The sequence below is a fragment of the Cygnus atratus genome, chromosome 3 (assembly GCF_013377495.2).
Source record: "Cygnus atratus isolate AKBS03 ecotype Queensland, Australia chromosome 3, CAtr_DNAZoo_HiC_assembly, whole genome shotgun sequence".
In the NCBI taxonomy this organism is placed as follows: Eukaryota; Metazoa; Chordata; class Aves; order Anseriformes; family Anatidae; genus Cygnus; species Cygnus atratus.
The window spans coordinates 52,641,726-52,662,501 of NC_066364.1; the positions used below are offsets into that span (position 1 = coordinate 52,641,726).

The 20,776-nt window shown below is 42.8% G+C and overlaps 2 protein-coding genes across 8 annotated transcripts in view; one reads left to right on the forward strand and one right to left on the reverse strand.

The window, feature by feature from the left end:
• The window catches only part of LOC118243996 (uncharacterized), a 15,337-nt gene extending 13,440 nt beyond the window's left edge, over positions 1-1,897 (reverse strand). For 6 of the 7 annotated variants that reach the window (XR_004777417.2, XR_004777419.2, XR_004777420.2 and 3 more), the window contains exon 1: positions 1,791-1,897. The gene's annotated coding sequence lies outside the window, so the exon portion shown is untranslated. The remainder of the gene's footprint in view (positions 1-1,790) is intronic. The other variant, XM_035538661.2, reaches the window with a different exon arrangement.
• On the forward strand, positions 1,822-18,505 carry NUS1 (NUS1 dehydrodolichyl diphosphate synthase subunit). Its single transcript, XM_035538659.1, has 5 exons — positions 1,822-2,227; positions 10,597-10,719; positions 13,114-13,266; positions 17,443-17,542; positions 18,272-18,505. Exons 1-5 carry the CDS (start codon positions 1,837-1,839, stop codon positions 18,360-18,362), a joined length of 858 nt encoding a protein of 285 aa, XP_035394552.1. The 5' UTR covers positions 1,822-1,836; the 3' UTR covers positions 18,363-18,505.
• The last annotated feature ends 2,271 nt before the right edge of the window (positions 18,506-20,776 follow it).

The following is a 20,776-nucleotide window of genomic DNA, read 5'->3' on the forward strand; positions in this document are numbered from 1 at the left end:
GTTTTCCAGAAATAGTTGCCTCTTTTATTTATTTTAGACTATTTTAAATGGCATTAGACTAAATTAACTGAGCTCCAGGCAGAGCACAGAAAGCTCATCTGGCAACTACAACAAACAGAAGAATCGGTCCTGGTTAATGAGATTTAGTACTTGTTCCAAAGTTAATTAATAGCGATGCATAAAAACACTGCGGTGAGTTTGACCCATTTCTATTATTGTAAACAGAAAAAGGGATATTCTCAGGAAATAACTTTCTACCTCTGCCAAATATTAGGGTAAGGTCCAATGAGACAAAGTTATTCCAATAGTTTATTTTGGTAACTGAATAGCTAATTGACTACCGTATAGCTCAAGTTGTTGTATGTATAATACTTTGGGGTTCACGTGGCAGCACACACTGCAAGTGCCCCCTTTCGCTGGTGGGAACCTTCCAGGCTTTTGCAACACAAAAGGGCTTCACGGTGTATGCATCAGCTCTGATGTATGTGCAAATATTATCAAGCGGTTCCCAAAGCGCTTGAAAATTAAACAAAATTGGAATACCAAGACCACTAAAAACAGTGAATTACAAACAGTAATCTAAGGGGCTTCCTGGCAGTTCATAAATCTCAGCTGATAAGTAAGGAGCAATAACACCAGCAAATTACTTTTCAAAGCAAACAGTTTCTATTATTCTTTATCTTCTGCTGGCATTCAGTAACCGAATAATCATTCACATTCATAAAGTCTGTTTTGTCAGATGTCAGAGTGCAGCTAGTTAGTTACAGCACCGAGGCAAACGCAACTGATGCTTGGGTTTCTTAGGCACCCAAACATTAAGCTGTGCTACTTAAACAAAGAGATGAAAGTTAATTTAGCTTTACAGTTTAACTTTTGAATGTGTCAGCAGCTATGCTGATGGTAGATAAAAGATACAGATGTTTATGGAACGGCACACGCACCCCTAGCAGTTTCAATGTTATTTCTGTTGGGTATTGCTCTTTGTTGGATATTGCCTGAGGTGATTTACTTTCCCAGCAAAACATTTTTATGGCATGGGATTTATCATTTTATTTTGTACTGATGGAGTGTTTTAGTAGAGCAGCACTTTAGGTGCCTGCTTGTGTCATTTTAGCCTTTCCATCTGCTTGGGAGCACAACTCGATAGCTCCAGCTCCGTGTTTTGCTTGTGAGGAACTGAGTTTGTGCCTCCAGGGCTTTTGGTCTAGGGGTTGTTTCAAGGCAAGGCAGGGAGGCTTCAGAAAATTCGGGGTTCACGCAGGAGATGTAATTCTCCTAGGTAGAGGCTCCATGCCGGCTGCCTGCCGTGGACAGCTCCCCGGGGCCACCACAAGATGGCCTCCCCGTGGGGCGGGGGCGCCGCCATGATGGCTGCCGGGCGCACCTGGCCGCCGCCTCCCTCCCGCACCCGTAGGCCACGCCCCTCGCCCTTAAGCCCCGCCCACCAGCCGCGGGCCCAACCCACTGCCCGCAGACCACGCCCGTCACCCATAGGCCACGCCCCCCTCCCCTCCCCTCCCCTTCCCGCAGCGCCACGTCACTCGCTCCCCGTGGGCGGAAGTGACGCGGCCGGGCCGGGCGGCCAACGGCGTGCGGGCGCGTGTGGGGGTGAGAGGGAAAGGGGCCGGGCGGGGGCCGGGATATGGCGGCGCGGGTGGTGGCGGCGGCCGGGCGGGGGCCTCGGGCTCATTAAGGCGATGGCGGGGCGGGCGGCGGCCCGCTCCTGAGGCGGCGGCACCCCCCCCGGCCTTCCCCTGCCCCTCCCGGCCCGGGCCGCCTCGCGCCGTTACCGTTGGGGCCGTTGGCGCGGCCGTTGGCGCCGCCGCGCGCGCCCCCATGAGCGGCGCGGGGGGCCTGGCGTGGCGCGCGCTGCACGCCCTGCTGCGCGCCCTGCTCTGCCTGCAGCGCGCCCTGCTCGCCGCGCCGCGCGCCGCCGCCGCCGTCGTCGCCGCCTCCTGCGCCCTGCTCGCCCCCGCCGCGCTCGCCCTGCGGCCGGCCGGCCCCGCGCCGCGACGGGAATGCGGCGGCGGGGGGAGGAGGAGGGGGCCCCGCGGAGCGGCGCTGAGCCGGCAGCGCTGGCGGCCCGACGGGAGGGCGCTGCGCAAGCTGCCGGTGCACGTGGGGCTGGTGGTGACCGAGGAGGAGCCGAGCTACGCGGACATGGCCAGCCTGGTGGTGTGGTGCATGGCGGTGGGCATCTCCTACGTCAGCGTCTACGACCATAACGGTGAGTGCGGGGGGTGCCCCGGCCCCGAGCTGGCCAGAGCCCCGGGCACCCGGGTGCCGTGCCCGTTGGGGTGTGCTGGTGGAGAGCAGAGGGCTTCGTGCCCCTACAGGTTCAGTTTGAGCAGGGTATGGACATCCAGGACTGGGTGTGGGTGTCAGTAGCCACCTGTTTTCACGCATTGATTCTCCTGTGAAGAGACAGTATTGACGGGTAGTTCAACTTGGATGGGTACAGCCTGCTGGTGGGGTGAACTGAAAGAAATGGTCCGCGTTCAGCATAAGCACCTGTGGTACATGAAGCTTGAGTTAGCTCTGGGTAAGCACATGCGAAAGCTCTGGTGTTGTTCGTGTCTGATCTGTGATTTCATTTGTTACTTGGTCTTAGTTGTAAGGCTGTCGCACTCTTGTAGATACCTTGATTCCACATCACTCAGAATCATAAAGGTTAGATATGAGTTTCTTCTCAGAAGCAATCTGAGCAAGCAGATTGCTCAGATTCTGTGCAGCAATCATGGAAAAGTCATCCTCATGCTGTTTCCTGTTGAGAAGATGAAACCAACCGTATTCAAGATTTCCTTAGCTGAACTTCCTGCCCAGCTGCTGAGGGATAATCCGCAACTGAGACTAGGCAAGCTTTCAGCTCTGAAGAGCTGATAATCCAAGAGATGGACAGCCTCCTATGCTCCTGTCCTCTCTAGAGGAGAGAGCTTCACGCTGAAGGTCTCGGTGCGCTTAGTGTCAGTGGTGAGACTGTCACACACCAATGTTCAGCTGTTGTTTTGAGCCCCTTCTGATGGCCATCTAGAGATGTCATGCAAATTAGACCAGCTCTGTATATTTATGGCAGGGTAGAGGTACTGTCTGTAACACTTGTCTTGTAGTCATCTTTCAGGAGAAGCTCAGCTGTGCATCCTACCAAAATAGGTGGTATCTGTTGTGATCAAGGGAGCAAAGGCATCTGTGGAGGCCTTTCCCTGAGCATAGGCTTCTGTGTGTTTTGTTTTCAGTTTTAATGACTGCCACTGATAGCTCTTGTTTCGTGTCTGGTCCTTCACACATAATACAAGACTCAAGTGGCTTGACTTTCACCAAACTTTCTGAGATCTTCATAAGTAACTGGGCTTAACACTAGTCACTTACCAATTTAAACTGACCTGTGTAGGGCCCTTGCAGAACTTGGTTACATTGTGTTTCAGTGGGAGAATACTTGCTTCCTCATTTGGAAGCCAAGCAATGTTATAAAACGTTTGTGTGCCTTCTCAAGGACAGAGAAGGCAGTGCCTTTTGAAAAGCCATTTATGTGTTGATGTTTTTGCTCTCAGCTTGGAAAGCGTTCAACCAGGCTAAGTGGAGCAGACCTGATATTGATAGTAAACAAGAGTAGGAGTTTCCGTTGTGGCCTGAGGAGAGAGACTTGAGTGTATGGGGTCCCTATATTTTCTGCCAAACCTCCAACTATCTGCAATATTGCCTGTTGCTTCTGTACACTTAATCTCTTCAGATCTCTGCATTGTACTGTGCAAATATGTACGTGAGCTGACCTGAGGAACAGATCCAGCTGGGAATCACATTTCTTAGTGCTCTCGCTTTTCAGATTTGAATGATTGCAAAGTGAAAAGCGCTGAGCAGGGAGATGACACTCGCAAATGCTTAAGCAGGCACTGTCACTGAGATCCTGTCTGGAAAGGAGACGTCAGAACTTCTATCATGTATGTTTTCACTGTGGAAAAGCTACTTCTGCTTCTCCAGAACACGTGCTGAGATCCAGTCAGATCCAGGACTGACTGTTAGAGGACTGTACAGATGATGGCCAGAAATGATGAGGTTATGACCTCTGAAGAGGATTGCAGTTGAAGTAACCTTGCAGAACAATTGTCTTTGTCAGCAGTTCAGAAACAAATTATTTTGTATAGAGTTTGCTTGCTGTTCGCATATATTAGCTCCTAGCATGCAACTTAAGCATGGGTGTAAGTTTTGTTGATATCCTTAAAATTTGAAAATGCAGGTGTGATCTCATGACTTTCAGCTCAGGAAATAATATTTTTCCGTAGCTAATTCTGTTAGTCCCTTCGATATGCTGGTTTAATTAGCACCTTGAGTTCCAATTTGTTGGTACATAATTGATGAAGGCAAGCCTTAATCCACAGCAATGAAGTGGTTTTAAATCATTAGCTTTTGCCAAACTCTCAGATTTGATGAGACTAGCCGGCTATTACACATCCATGTTCTTCGCAGGCTTTCGCTGCATTTTGTGGGATAGCAGCCATATCTGTGCTTTGCACAGCAAAAGGAATTTGAGCCTTTTAAAACGGTGTCAGAGTGAGCTCTGAGCAAGTAGTCACTCACGTGGCTCGAGTGTACTCGGGCTGTTGGTGATAGCGGGTATTAGCCTTTCTCTCTGTGCTAAGCCCCTTACGGTGCCTGGATTGAGCATCGAGCGCTTCCAGATGGGCTTATGGCTAAGTAGGGCGTTGTAGTGCCTCGCAGCCTTGTTGCTAAATCCAGTTCTGAATGGTAGGCGACGGATGGATGGAACCCTCAGCAGTAACACTAGTAAGTGAAACTGGAAAAAGTCATGTACCGTGTGCTCCCCTCAGTAGCAGAGGTTGAACCTTGGTTATGCTTTGCTCGTTTTCATCTTCTCAGGTGGTGGGACTTAGCTGCGGTGTGCTGAGCTGCTGCAGTGAGGGGCTGTGCTCGTACAGCTGTACCAGCCCTTGACCACCCAGGAAAGGAGTGTTGTCACCACTGATACTGGCCACGAAGACGATATGATGACCAGGGCTCTGCTTCTTAATTAGGTGGAGTGGAGTGTGCTTTGTTTCTTCCTTCACTGCATCCTTGTAGTAGTGAGATTTTTCTCGTTGAAGCAGGAAACTTTGTTTACAAGAGTGCTCTTCCATGGCTGTGTCCTCTGGAAGGAACTGTTTTGTCAGCTTCCTGCAGAAGGCTTAAATTAAAAATGTGACCTTAATTGGATCGCCTATGGGAAAAAGGGGGAAGTGTGGCATTCTTCCGAGAAGAAGAAATAGCAGATAAGCTGGTTGTGTGTTTATAGTAGTGACTTTCTGTATTTTTGACAAACTGACTAAAAAGAAGATTGTTTTCATATTCATAGCTCTTCAAACTAAGTAACTGCATCCCAGCTGACCCCGGTGTGTTGCAGCAGCTGCACTAGTAACTCTAAGGGCAGCTTGGCTGCGGTTAGCTGAGTCTCAAGGACAATGGCAAGAGAACCCAGTATGGCACAGAGACACCGAATAACACTTGGGGAACCTTACTGGGTACCTGGCTGTCTTCTCTGAATCTGCAAAAATCAGTATTCCAGAAGACTGGAGTACGAGTCCTTGCATAATGCAAGAGAACTGTAATACAAATAGCTGTCTTGTGCTGTAATAAATGTGGTGTGATATGTCTTGTGGTGTGCAAACCAGACGCTTTTCCCAAGCAGGGCCTAAGATGGCATTCTTGTGTTGTCTCTGGTGTTTAGAGGCCTTTTGCTTTCTCCCAGTTTTCAAAATACTTCCTGACTATGCAACAAAACAAAGCACTAACAAGGCTCATGCTACAGTGTGCGCCTTGGTTATCAAATTCAGATTGGCTAAATCTTGATTTAAATAGGTTTTTGATCAAGGATTTATTTTTGTGGACTTCTGCATTCCCAGTCCTATTACTTGGTAGAAATCCATCTATGCTAGTCAAGATCTTATCTCGGAGGAAATAATGCAGCTCTCCCGCAGTCAGAAGGCTGTAGCAGCAGCTGAGCTAACCTGCTGGGTAGCCTTTGACTGGCATTACATACCTTCTCCTGTTAAAGTTATTTGCTAGTCATGAGATGTTCCTTGAGTGTTGTTTCTGTTATCAGAAGCTTTCCTGAAATAGTCTGGGACAAGTCTAGAGCATTTTCAGGGGGCATGCGGAGTCTTGGCATTTCAATACTTAGAGCTCCTGAAGAGATGCTTCTGCCTGAAGTCTTGTTAAAGCCTGTAGTACTACTTACTGTGTTGAGAACTTGAGTTTCTTTATACTGGATTTAGCTCTCCAGTGAGCTTTTACTTCTGACCAATTTTCTTTTAGAAATTCTTTGAAAGAATGAAGTACAGTAGGAAACCAACTAATTTTTTATTAGCTGCAGTCTAGACTTCTAGGCTCCTCCAGACTCTTTGGTAGTTGAGTAGATGTGATCAACGCATAAAACTATTCGTGTACTCAGTGTGCTCACCTAGATGGGGGAGACAAGTGCGTCGTGGCTTTGTGTCACTGGAACGCTTGTGAGATACCAGCGTTGTGTAGTTCCTGCTGTGGGTCCTCTAACCATGTGAAACTTCACATTGAGCAACTGTTTCGGTGTTCAGTTGGCGGGTTCTTCAGACAACATATGTAGTACGGTCTAATGCTAATCTGTACAAGGTGATCGTCTTATAGGCCTGGGTAGTATGGACGCAGTAATCTTTTGGCTGCTGGTGAGCTCTTGTTGTCCAGGCACAGCACGTCCCTTCCAGAAGAAATCTGGGAGGAGTGGTTGCCTAGTGCTGCTCTGAATTCTTCCTGCTTGGTTAGCTATGGCTTCAGTGGCTTCAATATAGGTGAAACTAAAGTGACTTCAGCTAGTTTCAAACGTGGCTTCTGTTTTTTTCTGGATTCTTGGAATAGAAGAGCCGAAGGCGTTTCCTAGCTCTTAGTGTCCTGTGAGGTCTAATGACACAAACCCCGCTTTCTTCCAATAACTGCAGCCAGCATGATCCAACATGGGGATGTAGGCAGAAGCTGTTCATGGGTTATAACAGCTTCTTGCATTTGAATTGGGTTGAGATCTGATGTTTCTCGAGCTGTTAACAGTTCAGTGCTTCAGACAGGCTTGTTACTGGATGACTGTTGGCACTGGAAGAGAGTTGAGAAAAAGCAAGCGACTGAAACGCCATGGAGATGTGTTCTTCCTTACGCTGAGCTTTAGTAAGGTTCTCTTGTAGGGAAGAGACTCTTCTTCTCCTGTGTCTTACCAGACTGTGCTGCTTTAAATAGCAGGGCAACTGAGAGTGGTGAACCCCATGGGGCTACCAAGCCATGAGCAGGTGGTGGCTGTGGTCGTCCAGCTGGACGAGTGGCTGATGCCACCCGGTGCTCCTTTGGTCCCGGGGGTTCCCCCAGTTCTATGCCCTGCCTCTGCTGCACTGGCACACCTTGGTGATCTGTGTTCGTCGGTCTCTAACCGACGGTCTCTATGCTGCAGCACCACAGCTGATGGCGAATGGCAGGGCTTGTGACTACTCTAGAACAGAGCCCAAGGGGTGTCACAGAGAAGACCTGTGTAATGGCAGGGCTACGGCAGAAAGCCCAAGTGCTTCTGGTTTGCCTCAGCTGTAGTGTGGCTGGGAACCAATGATCAGTAGTGGGCTTGCAGCTTGTGTTGTAGAAAGAAGAACTATACCTAGAAATAGCTAATGCATTCTCGGTATTTGTTTTAAAAGCATAAAATAAGGAAAAAAAATGAAGTTTTATATTCTTTTGCTTTGGGAGCAGTAGTGCTTAAATATACATAATTCTTAAAACACTTAACTTGCTGGAATATACACACTCCTCTAGCACGCTTTTCAGAAACAAGAATTATTTCTAATTAGGAATAGTGAAAATCTAATGTTTGTTCTATATCCGAAACCCTGGTAGTGCTGAAATCTTCCCTGCTTAACAGTAAACAGTTATAGTATTAGTAAAAATTATTAGATCTCTCATCAAACTAACTTTCCTATTAAAATTATATTATGGACTCACTTTCAGCTTGTATGGAAGACTGAACAAAATTGGGAGATAGTATTAAATGAAGGCGTACTTGACTGCCTTGGGACACTTGAGTTGTGTTACTGAATTGCTACACTCACGCTTTTTCACTATGTTTATCATGCATAAGTTAGCAACAGCGTCTTCAGAACTAGCTAGAATATATTTTCAAATTAAATTTAAAAAAATTCACCTTTGTAGACAAATTGAATTTTGGAGATATGGTAAGGGAAGGGAGTGCGTATCTGAACTACTACCACATAAATAACTTTCAAGTCAAATGTGAGTTTGGTCCATGTGTGCTGCTGCCTACATCTTCGCTATCCTGTGCAGTCGTAAGAAACAGTCTCTTGTGTGTTGAGTGAGAAAACTGACAGAGTAAAGTTCCCAGACGCTGTTGGTTTTAAATGAAATCCTTTAAATAAAATCCCTCTGATGTGCTTTGGGGTCATCTCTGCAGGCAAACTGCAGCTGTGTTGAGGCTGGTGGATCAGTTGGCACTTGATGCGGAGGTCTTTCTCAAAAGGTATGCTACAAATGCACAATACAGCTACAACAGGCTACAGCTTACCTGCTATTCCAAGAACAAAATAGGATCCAGATTTGAACAACTAAAGAGATGGATGAGCTAAATGAGAGTAGAAGTGAAATGCTGGTAATTATCAGCTAGAGCTCATTGATGCATGTGGCATGTCTTCAGCATGTACTGTGTGCAGGACTTCTTTGTTTCGGAGCTCAGTAGGCACCTTAGTCTGTTCTCCTGTCTGTTCTCCTCAGTGTCTTCATTTACTTCAGAGCTGAAGAGTGGATCCTTAAATCTGGCCCACCAGTCTGTGACTGGAATAGCAGTACCTTCTCATGAGAAAAGAATTGGTGATGTTAGTGTTGGGTGGGGAAGGAAACAGCAGCTGTTTCCCAGATCAGGAGCTTTCCCTGATTTTGCCAACTCTTTTTGTGAATATAGAAGGTTACATTTTGGTCTTGGAGCAGCTGGAAACCAAGTGACTTATGGGTGTGAGGCGCACACAGCTTTGTACAGATTCTTCCTGAAGATGGCCCTGAATTAGCAGTGCTGTAGCTGTGCTACTGCTGACCTGAAGAGTAAGGAAGATGTTCAGTGCTAATGCACAAAGCAGGCTCATCCAAGTAGTCCTATCAAGCAGTATTGCATAAAGCAATCTCAGCATCTAATATTTATGAATATACACTAGTAAGCAGGAGCACAAAGTATAACAATTGTGATGAATTCAACATCAGTGAAAGTGTTGCCTGACGCATGTGTTTGTCAAGATTGCTGTCTTATTGAGATCTGCTCATCTTTCAGGATGTGAAATCGGTTACAGGCATCCCTAAGATGTGTAACAAAGTAAGTTTTATTTTTTGCAGGAATTGGCCAGGGTGTGAAGAAAAACACGTGCATTAACCACCTGTTAGAACCTGTAATGAAGTCTATATAAACCCACGAGCTCACTAGTATATTAAACGTGTTGTATGTCTTCATGTTGCAAGCTAACTCCTGATGTATCATGGTCTTAACCCAAAGCTTCTTTGCTGTTTGGCCCACTACCGATGTGGAAACTGCTGGTGGAACAGTTTCTAATCCCAGAATCAGGTTGAGGTGATTAAATCATAAGCATGACCGGGAAGTTGGGTACAAATTACATGTTTCTTGAGTGGTAAGCTGATTGTCTGCATGCTTTTAGACTGGTCAGCAGAAGTCCTTGACATAGGATCCCCGAATGAAACTTAAGCTCTTAGTAACAGCCCCGAACGCCAAGTGATGAAAGCATTATCAGTTCCTAAGTAAATATGCTTAGCCACACTCTTGCATTGTAAATATTTAAGCTTTAACACTTAACTGTGGCTTGTAGTTAGAAGTAGTTGCGTGGCATCACTATTAAAAGCTAAAATTTACTCCAGAACAGAAATCCAAGTATGCTTGCCTAACCAAGTTTTTGTAGTTTCTTGTGTTCAAAATGCATCTACAGTAAGTGTACAAGTATTAAGAAGGCCTTGGGGACTGCATTACTCCTCGCAATATGTAGCTTGTGAAATTCTCATATTAGGAAATCTGTGGCTTTGGCAATGTCACCTGACACACTGATTTAGTCTTCTGGCTTGCTTTGTGGTGACTTGCTTTGATAGCCCGTGGCCTTAATGATGTGGCAGTAAGCGGTAGCTGATGTCGATAGGAAATCCCTGGCAGTGTGGGGTGGTGGAAAAAAAAATTGGTGTTATGGTGACTCGATCTTCCTGTGGTGGTAGGGTATTGCTATCAAACTGGTGCTCAGCATACCAAGGACAGTGAAGTGATTCTTAAACTATCTGTTATGCAATTGCAGCTTGCTGCTTAAACCAGACTGGGTAAAAGAGGAACAAAAGCACATGAGAGTTGTCTCCCTGCATATGCTCTTGCAAGGTCGCTGAAATTAGTCACGTGCAGTAGCATTTGCTTTGGATTCTTAACCGTACTTGTGAAATCCAGTTAGAAACCAGCATTGACTGCCCGATTCTTTTTTCTTCCTTCACAGTATCAGAGTTGTTTTTGTAGTACTTTACAGAAGGTGGCTGACATGCAACTTTTTTTTTTTAAAGGTATTTTCAAGAGGAATAATTCAAGACTGATGGATGAAATTTTAAAACAGCAGCAGGAACTCTTAGGACTAGATTGTTCCAAATACACCATGGAATTTGCAAATCAAGAGAGAGCTGATCAAGGTAAGGTGGATTGTGGCTGGGCAGGGAATTGGTATGACTTTAAATAGTTGTATATAAATCATAACTGCTATTACTTAAGTATGTTTCTCTGTACTATGACCTCGTCTTTCATAACCTACTGATTATCAGAACATGTACAGCCTTCCTGAGCTAGTATTAAACTTTCATTGTGATTGCTTGTTCGTAACTAATAGTGAGGTGTTGTTCTTCCCTGCTCCTAGCAATCATTACTGCCTAGGTGGATCTTCCCTTTAGCCTGGCTATTGTGCCACACGCTTTAATGTATCAGTGTAGCTCAACTTCTCATGGTTAGAGTGAGAAATTCTCTTGCTGAGAGTTGAAAAAAGCACTAGAGCTAGTGTAAGGGAATTGATGTTAGGCTACAGTGCATGTACTTTCACCTTGCCAAACTTATGCTCATACATCAAAGTTGGGAGGAAGGAAGGGAAGAGCAGTATCATCGGTTGTCATATTAGCGGGTAACCAGGAAGGGAAAGGGCTTAAAAAATAATCTCTTGATAGTAGTTTTTGCAGGAAGTAGAAAACAGGAATATATTTCAAGGTGAATGCTCCTTATTGAATACTATCTGTTGTAAGTATTCACTTTAATAAGGTATGCTGATAGGCATACACACTAGAGGTCCATGTAAAATGTATTAAATTACTTTTAAATTAGCACTGTGCCTCAGAGGGATAGGCTGATATTTACAGCTTTTCTAACTACAATTCATCATATTTAAGCAGAGCGTAAGTTTTAATAACAGATTTAAGACAATCATATTACATAGTTTTCTTTTTTCTTTAAGTTTTTCTACTACACCTTGCCAGCTGTAGTACATTAAACTGCATTTAAGGTGCTACTGGCAGAGTTTTGCTTCCCCTACGAGAGCTTACAGGGCAATGTGAAGTCCAAAGTTGTAGTATTAAGTTACCTTTGTAAGCACCTTAGGCTAAGATGCTGGCATTTACATGGAAACATCTGTGTTTAGTGTTCTTTTTATTCCTGTGAAGACTGAAATAACCAGAAGAGAGTAGAGTAGACCTGCTGTTAATGTCTTAAACTCTAGCATGCTTAGCTGCACTTATCTCAGTTGGGATATTCATGTCCAGTTCAAATGAACTAGTGAAAGACTTCTCAGACTTCCTGACTGAAAGGGTACATTTAAATCTCGGGAATTTTTTTGTACTGGAAGTCACGAAAAGCAGAGGTGTCTTCTGTTCTCTTTAGAATCTTTCATTCTTACACAGAAGGCTCCATGGCCAGACCAGATGCTTCCTACTTCAAACAAACTGGCTTCTGTCCAGTTTGTAATAGGAAACAATTTTTCATTTCTTGCCAAAAGTAAAGCTAAGCGTCTTTTATCAGTACTGATGTGATGTTAAAGACTATTTCTCTGTATGACAAATCAAATGTTTTCAAGAAAATTATTTTATTGTGGTGACCGTTGATAGAGCTTTTTTGAGTGTTCTGAGGACTGTATTCTGTCTTTTGTAGTCAGATTTTGCAGTTTTAAGAAATGCTGGTTTTTAAGTATCTGGTTAATAACTGTGGTATGTTTTGTATCAGTCTGTGTGCACAGATACAAACAGTAACAGTGCTAGTATTTAACCCAGTTACCTCAAGCTGGGTTTAGTACACTGGTGCATTGTAGTCCTCAGCTTCCTTTAAGTCTGCCTCCTAGGTACTGTATCAGAACGCACTGTGGTGAAAGTTGTGTTGTGTGAGAGGACTCCTGCTTCACAATAGTGTAGAGGTGGATAAGGTTGTTGTGAAATATCCTCTTAAATTAGTCATAATTACAGGCCAATGGATAAATTCTGGTAGTATTACTTAGCTTCTCTGTAGTAATCTTAGATCAATATTGCAACTCTTGCATCAAGTGGAGTGCTATGGAAATCCTCTTATCATATACAGGGAGGGCCTTGAAGTAATCATACTGTCACATGAATGTTCAAAGTAGCTGTTAAAACACCTTCCTCATATAGGAGAAGAATTAGATTTGCTTTTTCTTCACTGAACTGCAAGTCTTCCTGCATTGCTTGCCACCCTCAAGTCAGTAGCTATGCAGCCTGTTCTTACTGCTTTGCCTGACAACATGATAAAAACCAATGTAAATTCCTTGGAACAGCCTCTGCGTTTCAAGACCAACTTTAATTAAACTGCATCTCACAAGACTCCTCAAAATAGTTGCTTCAAGCTTGCTTTTTAGTAATACAGCAAATCTAGATGTTTCTTACCCGTTTCTGTAATAGCTGGATGATGTATGCTTCTGACTAGTTGTACAATGTATGAAGTAAACCAAGTTACTTTCAGTCGTATATCCTGTGAATATTTAAAGCACATTCAAAGCAACCATATTTCTGTTGCTTTTAAACTGTGTTTTGTACTTTCAGTTTTAAATTGCCAATCTACATTGAAGGTGCTGTCTCCAGAAGATGGAAAAGCAGACATAATAAAAGCTGCTCAGAACTTTTGTCAGTTGGTAGCACAGCAGCAAAGAACATATACAGACCTGGACGTGAATGAGTTAAACAACTTGTTAAGTAGTAAGTATGACATGGTCTGTGGGGAGGAGGGGATGTTAATGTGTGTTCTTACCATGGTAAGCATTGCTTTCTGACTTACGCTAAACATTTCTTGACGTTTTGTTGCTGCTTTCTGTTTAAATAAAGAGCCTGAAAGGAAACCCTAAGCTAAATTGGGAGTCTGATCTTTACAGAACATCCCACAGAGCTTGTAAATTCTGTAATGAACTTTCTGAAAAAAGTACTGCTGAGATAGTTGAAACTAGATTTATACCTAAGGTTACTTTCTTGGAAGATAGCAAGCTGCATGCCTGTGTGAGTCTCTTTCTAAATTTAGTTAGAGGAATTAAAGCTGTTATAGCTGCCAAACTAGTGCCCTGGGTGCAAATGGTAGTGCACTTGCTGATCTTTTGCTTCTGTGTAACTCAAATTAGTTACTTCCATTACTAATCCACGCAGATTACTGACTCTGCACTGAGGTGCATGGCTGCATGCAATAGTTGTGGAAAGGGCAGGGCTGCCCTCATCTCGCGTGAAGGAGGAGCGGTTTAGATAAAGCCTTCAAATTCCTAGTCACGCTACAGAGCTGGAATACTTCATCTTCTTTCCTAGAAGATCCATGCATGTTAATTGTGACTGACTAGCCTGGCAGGGTTTGAGTTTCAGTTGGCACACTTGAACTTGGATGTCTGCAGGCACGCTGTTACAGTGTGGCTTCCATTAACTGAAGTCTGATGAGATTTTTTTGTTGTTCTCAAATAATTGGTCAGCCGGATTGGTGGGCAGATTGACTGCAGTGGGAGTTGAGATGCTTTTAATCTTAATGTCAAACTAAATTCTATCCCTTCAGCATACTGCATGATACTTCCTCACTGTAATGGAGTGTTTAAACAGGTGTTTAATATGACACCTCAGGGAGTAGTGTAGATGTCTTAGATGCCTATTATACCCCAAAGGTGACTTAAGGAAGGGAATAATTGCTTCCCTAAAACAGTTGCTCATTGTGAAGAACTGGTGCCAGTGATGCCCATGTATGTGTTTTGGCCGATGCTGCTGAACTGAAGCTTCTCAAACACTTGTTTCTGATCTTCTATTCTTGTACTTCAAGTGTCTGCATATCTTAAAAGCACTAGGTCTAGTCTGCATAGCCTTAAAAATCAAGCAGATCTGTTGTTCACCTAATGCATGATAGCTGAACACAGGAAAAGAAATCTTGATTTTTAGTCTGTCAAAACTGTAAACTTCTCAAAATAGGCAGCTTAACCTGTGGCTTGTAACTAAGGATAGTATCTATAGTCCTGCTTATTAATTTGCTTGGTTTTAATGTTTAGGACAGTTGGAAGAACTATTCTTCGATGACCAAGTTAGCTGATGAAACTGCTTGTTTTAGTTGTAGTCAGGCTTAGCTCCTGTGCATCCTTAATCCCAAGGTATGGGATGCGAAGGTCTGAGTTGCTGATCACAGTTGAGAGGGAATTCTGAAAAGCAGTATTTGAGTAGCTATGTTCTTAGGGGTCATGGTGACTTCTGTAAATCTTTGGGTTTTTTTCAGATCTTAAAATAAACTATATTACCAGGTATTTAAATTATAATTTCTCATGTTTAGGATGCTGTTATTGAAGTCTGGTTCTTAAATGGTGTGGTTCTGGGTTGTCACGTGGAAATTTGGGGTTCTTTATCCGTTCTTATTCCAATTCTTACAGCCTGGGTTTTCTCCACTGTAAGTCTACTTTGTTCTGAGCAATGCCTCAGCTAAGCAGCTTTTTATCAGAAAAGCAGGTGCCACTGCATTATAGCATTGTCTGCTTGCTGTCTACCTCCCCAGTAAGGAATATGATTACAAAGTTGTTCAAGTTGCCCTAGAAAATCTATGTGGAGAGAGAAGGGTGGCGCTATCAACTTTACAAATTCTTTCACATTTTCCTTACGGAACTCCTGATCTAGAAGGGATGTTGCCAGATTCCTGTCCCTTGGTTGTCCAAGTCTTTTGGCTTTTTGTTCAGATTCTGCTCTCAAATCCTTCTGTCTTTTGTGTGCTAAACTTGAACAGCACTTTAACCTTAGCAGCTCTGAGGATGTTGCCACATGCAAGTATCTGTAGTGTTGATATTTGCAGGCAGGGAAACGGATGCAGGGTGGAAAGCACAGTTCTGTGTTTTAATAGGCTGTTCTGACAGTGATACTACAGTGTCCATTCTCATTTTCCTTCTTCAGATAGGAACCAGAAGGAAATATTAGAATTAACTGGGCTCGCTGAAGGCCTTTTCCTGTTTGAAAAGGCATTGCAGTGTTGAAGATCCTGCTGCTGAACTGGCCGGCTGAGGAGTACTCAGCTTCTGAATCAGCTGATGAGTAAAGCTGTCTGCTTCCACCAGAATCCCCACTTTAAGTATTCACTGCTTCCCTGCCGAGCTGTTTCAGACTAACATACTAGCTTCCCAACAAATCAGCAGCTTCTGCTTTATACTTTTCTCTTTGAAATAAGCTCTGAGTGGTGGCACAAGGCATTCTTGTATCTAAATACTTCATTAGAAACGCACACACTTGGGAAAATAGCTTATTTACCTCTGGCAGAAAGTTCACTATTGCAGTGATTCAGTGACAAGGGAGGATGCAAACTTTTTTGAAATCTCCAGCTTCAGTTTCAAAACCGGGGGGAAATCAGATGGGACCTTAATTCCCTGTTTTGTTCTTCCAGTGTTAAGTTCCTCTGAGTAAATTTAGGCTTGTATAAGGTTCTTGATTGCTTTAAAAGAAGTGAGAAAATTGGCAGATAACATCTGAAGTTCAGAGTGGGAAGACAGCATTAAGCTTTTCATCTGCTGAAGGCAGAAATTATGCAATCTAAGCAATTTGCAGTTAATTTGTGAAATAAATGGATAATGGGAGGGATAACAAGAAATACCATGCAATAATTGTGATTAGTTGCAGCATTGTAGCAAAGTAGAGCTACAAATGCTGGAACGCTTTTTCAGGTGAGCTGGGTAGGTGCATGAAGATCAACTTTTTTGGTTCCCCCTTGGTATTAAACTGTTTTCCACACGTTGTCTTAAGCAACTTGCTAGAATTAGTAGAGAAAGCTGGACTAAGACTTTTCTAAGCTTATTGCCTGTCGGTCAGAGTTGGTCTGGAGTAGCTTAGGCATGGCAGAAGTGTATGGAACATGGATGATGTCATTTGGCCACTGTCTTCAACCTCAGAAGATCAGTAGGAAGCTCTTACGTTAAGCAAGACAGCAAGCTACTAAAGATTTAATTATCTTCACTTATCTTGGGGAGACTTCACTGTGTATCAAACCACAGTATTTGGTCTTAACTTTTGGGGGGAATGAAATGTAGCTTTTTGTATGCACAGTTCCAGAGCCTGGGTAGAGATAACGAGGTCATCGGAGTTGGGATTAGAGTAGTTGAGCAATAGTGACTGGGGTCTTAAGGTATGAGTAGTAAGAACGTGGGCACCTAGTGAACTCCTTCAGCCCCATCTAGTCCTGCCCTGGGGTGGATCATGCTGTCTGCTTACTAACAGGAAGAACAAGATAACGTGTTTTTTTTGCTTGCTCATCTAACCAGAAAGATGTCACCTGAAACTTTGTTGTAAAAGTTATTTTTTAAATTGCATGTCTAGCTAAATACTGAGAAATCTAAGGCTGTGGGTCTGACAGGATATTTATTACAAGATGTTCTCTTGACAGTCTGATATCAATGTCTTTTTTCAATGGAATCTCTGAGGTTTTTTTGTTAGTGGTCCTTTTACTGTACTTGACAGCAAATCCACATTAAGACTGTAGTAAGTATGGGTCAGGGTGCAGTATGTTTTGTGCTACTAAAATCAAGTTTGAGACAAAACTAGAACAGGTTGGTTTTAACAGCAGTATTACGGTTTGCTGTTGTTCAAAACAATCCAACTGTTCATATCGCTGCCTTACCATGTCTTAAACTTCCTGACATAAAAAGTCCATCTGGGCCTGCAGTGACTGGCTAAGCTTTTGCCCAGGTAGTTCTGTTCAGGTTGTGCAAGAACAGTCTGTTCTCTTGATCTCTTAATTATTGACTCCTCAGGAGCCTTATTTTATTAAAAAAAAAAAAAAAAAAAAAACAACAATAACAATGCATTCAATTAAAAAGCAGATGCTTTAGGACTTAAAATAAATAAAAATCTGGTGAATTTGACAAAACCTAATTTAATTTGTTCTTACAGGTACAAAAGGATTTCCAGATCCTGATTTAGTCTTGAAGTTTGGTCCTGTGGACAGCACATTAGGGTTCCTTCCATGGCACATCAGACTGACAGAGATCATGTGAGTTGCTTATAATTCTTGTGGGAACAGGTTGAAATATCTCACTAAAGTCTTTAATACATGACCTACCTTTCAGAAATAGCTGTAAGAGGAAATATGTCTGAACAAAGTTGTCCAGAGTTTGATATGAGGATTTAAGAACTGTTAAATGAGAACCTGTCATACTTCCAGGCTTTGTTGCTATATCAGTCATCATTAGGCAATAGCAAGCTTTACTTCTCAGGTTTAATGAACAACTTCTGCCACCTTCTAGTCTGAACAACTCGGTTCATGTTCTGTTGGGGTTCCTTACATGGATTTTTGAGTCCTATGCAGGTTTCTATTTCCTTTATAATCTCCCTGATTGGATAATGCAAGAATATAAGATAATGCCTCTGGATTGCTTTGCATCTTTGGCAATAACTAAACTGACTGTAGGTGCTGTATGTCTCATACATGCTCTCAGAGAGCACTTACAGGACACTTAAAAACATGTGGAAAGACCTTTGCTTCTCCAGCTCTTGCACAAATTGGAAGTGCTGCATGTACCTTAATGGATAGGCTTTTTTAATTCAGAGGGTGACACAATACTGGCAGCGAATTAGGGAACTGTGTGGCAATTACAGTATTGAGAATTGTCTTAGTAACCTGAAAAAGTTAAAGTTTGCTTTCAGTAGTGGTATTCCTGACTGGCCGTGTGAATCATGTTTATAAAAGCTTATTTTAACTTTTTCTAACTTGCTTTCTCAGTTCTTTGCCTTCCCACCAGAACATCAGCTATGAAGACTTTTTCTCTGCCCTCCATCGCTATGCAGCCTGTGAGCAACGCTGGGGAAAGTGACTTTTGGCTGAGCATACTTGAGTCATGCTTTCCACAGAAAGGGATTGATGTCTGTTTACAAGCACCTGTGACCCATAAGTCTGGTTCATAGTCCTTTCTTAATTTATCAACAAATTCAATAAAGTGTCTTACCTTTCTAAAGAGTCTGTGTGAATGCGTGAGAATATATGGGGAAGGGGAGATTCACAGGTTTGCTTGATGAAAATGAGTTACTGCAAGCAAAGCTGTTCAAAGCTGAATTAACCTCACTTTGATGTCGTAGTGACCAAAAGAGCATGTAAGAATTTGGTTGTGTCAAACTCAGAGGACAATGTAAACAAGAATTCTGTCTCTGGACATCCTTAAATCTGAGGAAGAACTCTCATGTGCATCAGCTTTATATTTTTTTAATTATTCATGGTCAGGATTTCAGAACTTAATCACTTGGCTTACTATGTATTTACTATGTAATACGTGAATTTCAGAGGTCAACATTGGTTCTGTTAACTATATGAATAGGCTGCTATTTAGCTGTCAGGGCTAAGCCAGCAGTAGGTATCAAGCTCTAGAAATATGGAAGAGGTTCCATAAGAAAAAGAATGTCACTTCTGTGGTAAGTGGATTAAACAGTCTGCTTGATACCCATCCTGTGCTTTTTTTTTTTTTGAGATAAATGCATAGTATTCCCACAGTCTTGAGTGAAGCTTCTCCTACCATCAGGTCAGTTTTCCTTAGGCATAAACAGTACTATGTATTGTTTATATATGTTTCCACATAAAATTCTAGCCTGAGGTGACAAACTAGCTAAGGCTCTGGTATCACTTGCTGAAAAATCTGAAAATGTACGGGTCCACTACCATGGCTAATGCCACTTGCTTATTGTGCTTGTGTACCCAGCAGGGGAGTCTGCTTAAATGCTTTATTAGGTTTGTCCTGACCTGTGCATTAGAAGCTTGGACAGAAGTCTGCAGCAGACAGGAAATAAGATCAAATGAAGCTGCTCTACACTATCTCAACTGAGATAACTTAAATAGAAACACTAGCTAGAGTCTTCATCGTGGAATGTCCTATTCTAGTTGTGCTCCTAGTATTGAGAGTAATCTGAAATTAAGTCTTCATAGCAGCATTCGAACAAAGCAATATCTTCAGAGCTGTATTACTGGAGACAAACATTAATATTTCAGCCTTCTGCCCTGCAGGCTGTGGAACTGTGATGCTTCATTCTGGAAGTGTGTGGGTTTTTTCCCCTCTTCAAAATGAGCCTGGCTTTATCTCCTTTGGGATAGGTATGTCACTAGAAGGAAAACCCTCCCTTTTTCAAAGGGAGCTGTGAGATTTTAAATGAATGTTTGCTTCTTTGTGAAACAGTATTTTAACTGTTGTAGCTTGATTTTAAAAAAAAAAAAAAAAAGTTATAAGACTGCATAAACTTAGTTGTGTTTTTTGTCATACCAAGATCAGATTGCACTTACAAGAGTTCTGTTTTGTCTCATGAAGGAAGTAGGGATGTTTAATCAGCTAACACTTCTGACGTTAAATAACATTCCCTATGAGCTGGAATGCCCTTTGCAGGTCTCCAATGTTCACTGTTACTGTATTGCAGAGCAGAGGAGCGATCATGCAATGTTTCCTAGGTTTTGTCATTACTGCAGGAAAGTGTTCTCACTGAATGTTAAACTTAAATTTTTTGTGGTGAATGGTGAGCCTGTTGGAGGGGAATCTTGAGTATTAAAGTTTAACTGCGTTATGAATTTGATTTTATCAAAATGTAAGGTGGTGTAGAAATTACCATGTATACATCTTACTGTGTTGCTAAAGCAGTTCTGGTGCTGGCAGTAAAGATATCAAATGGGAAAAGCTTAGTTTAGTTCTCAAAGGTAATCTATTTTTTATATTTGCATCAAACTGCCAAAGAATACTTAATACCTGAGCTGCCACTGGTCCTCAGACTCCTGCGTATCTCAACTAAAAAGACGTGTTTTATATTGTAGACAGACCTCATGGTCTAGGATTTGTCTACAGAGGGATGCTTAATGAAACTAAAAAATGATTAGTTCAGCTGCATTTGATTCAACTTAATCAAATCTAATCAAATCTCTTCTGATGGCTAGTTTAATTGTGAGTAAGTGTTCCTCGTGGAATTAATGTAGTTGAACTAATCCATGTATCACTGAGTTGGGATCATTTTTACTGTCCCTGTGTGGGCAATCTTCAGTGAGCTGTGCCAAATGCACTGTGCATATCCACAACTTGATCTCTGAATGTATGTCGCTGCAGTGAGCACCTCTCCCCAGCTTGTTCCGTGTGAAGGTCTGTGGTCCAGCTGTGATGTCTGTATGGCTGTAGTCTCCGGGTACTTGTACATACTGTGTAAAACAAAACAAGTTTTTATGGTTAGGGAATCAATTTATTGAGTTTTATTATTGAAAGTTAAA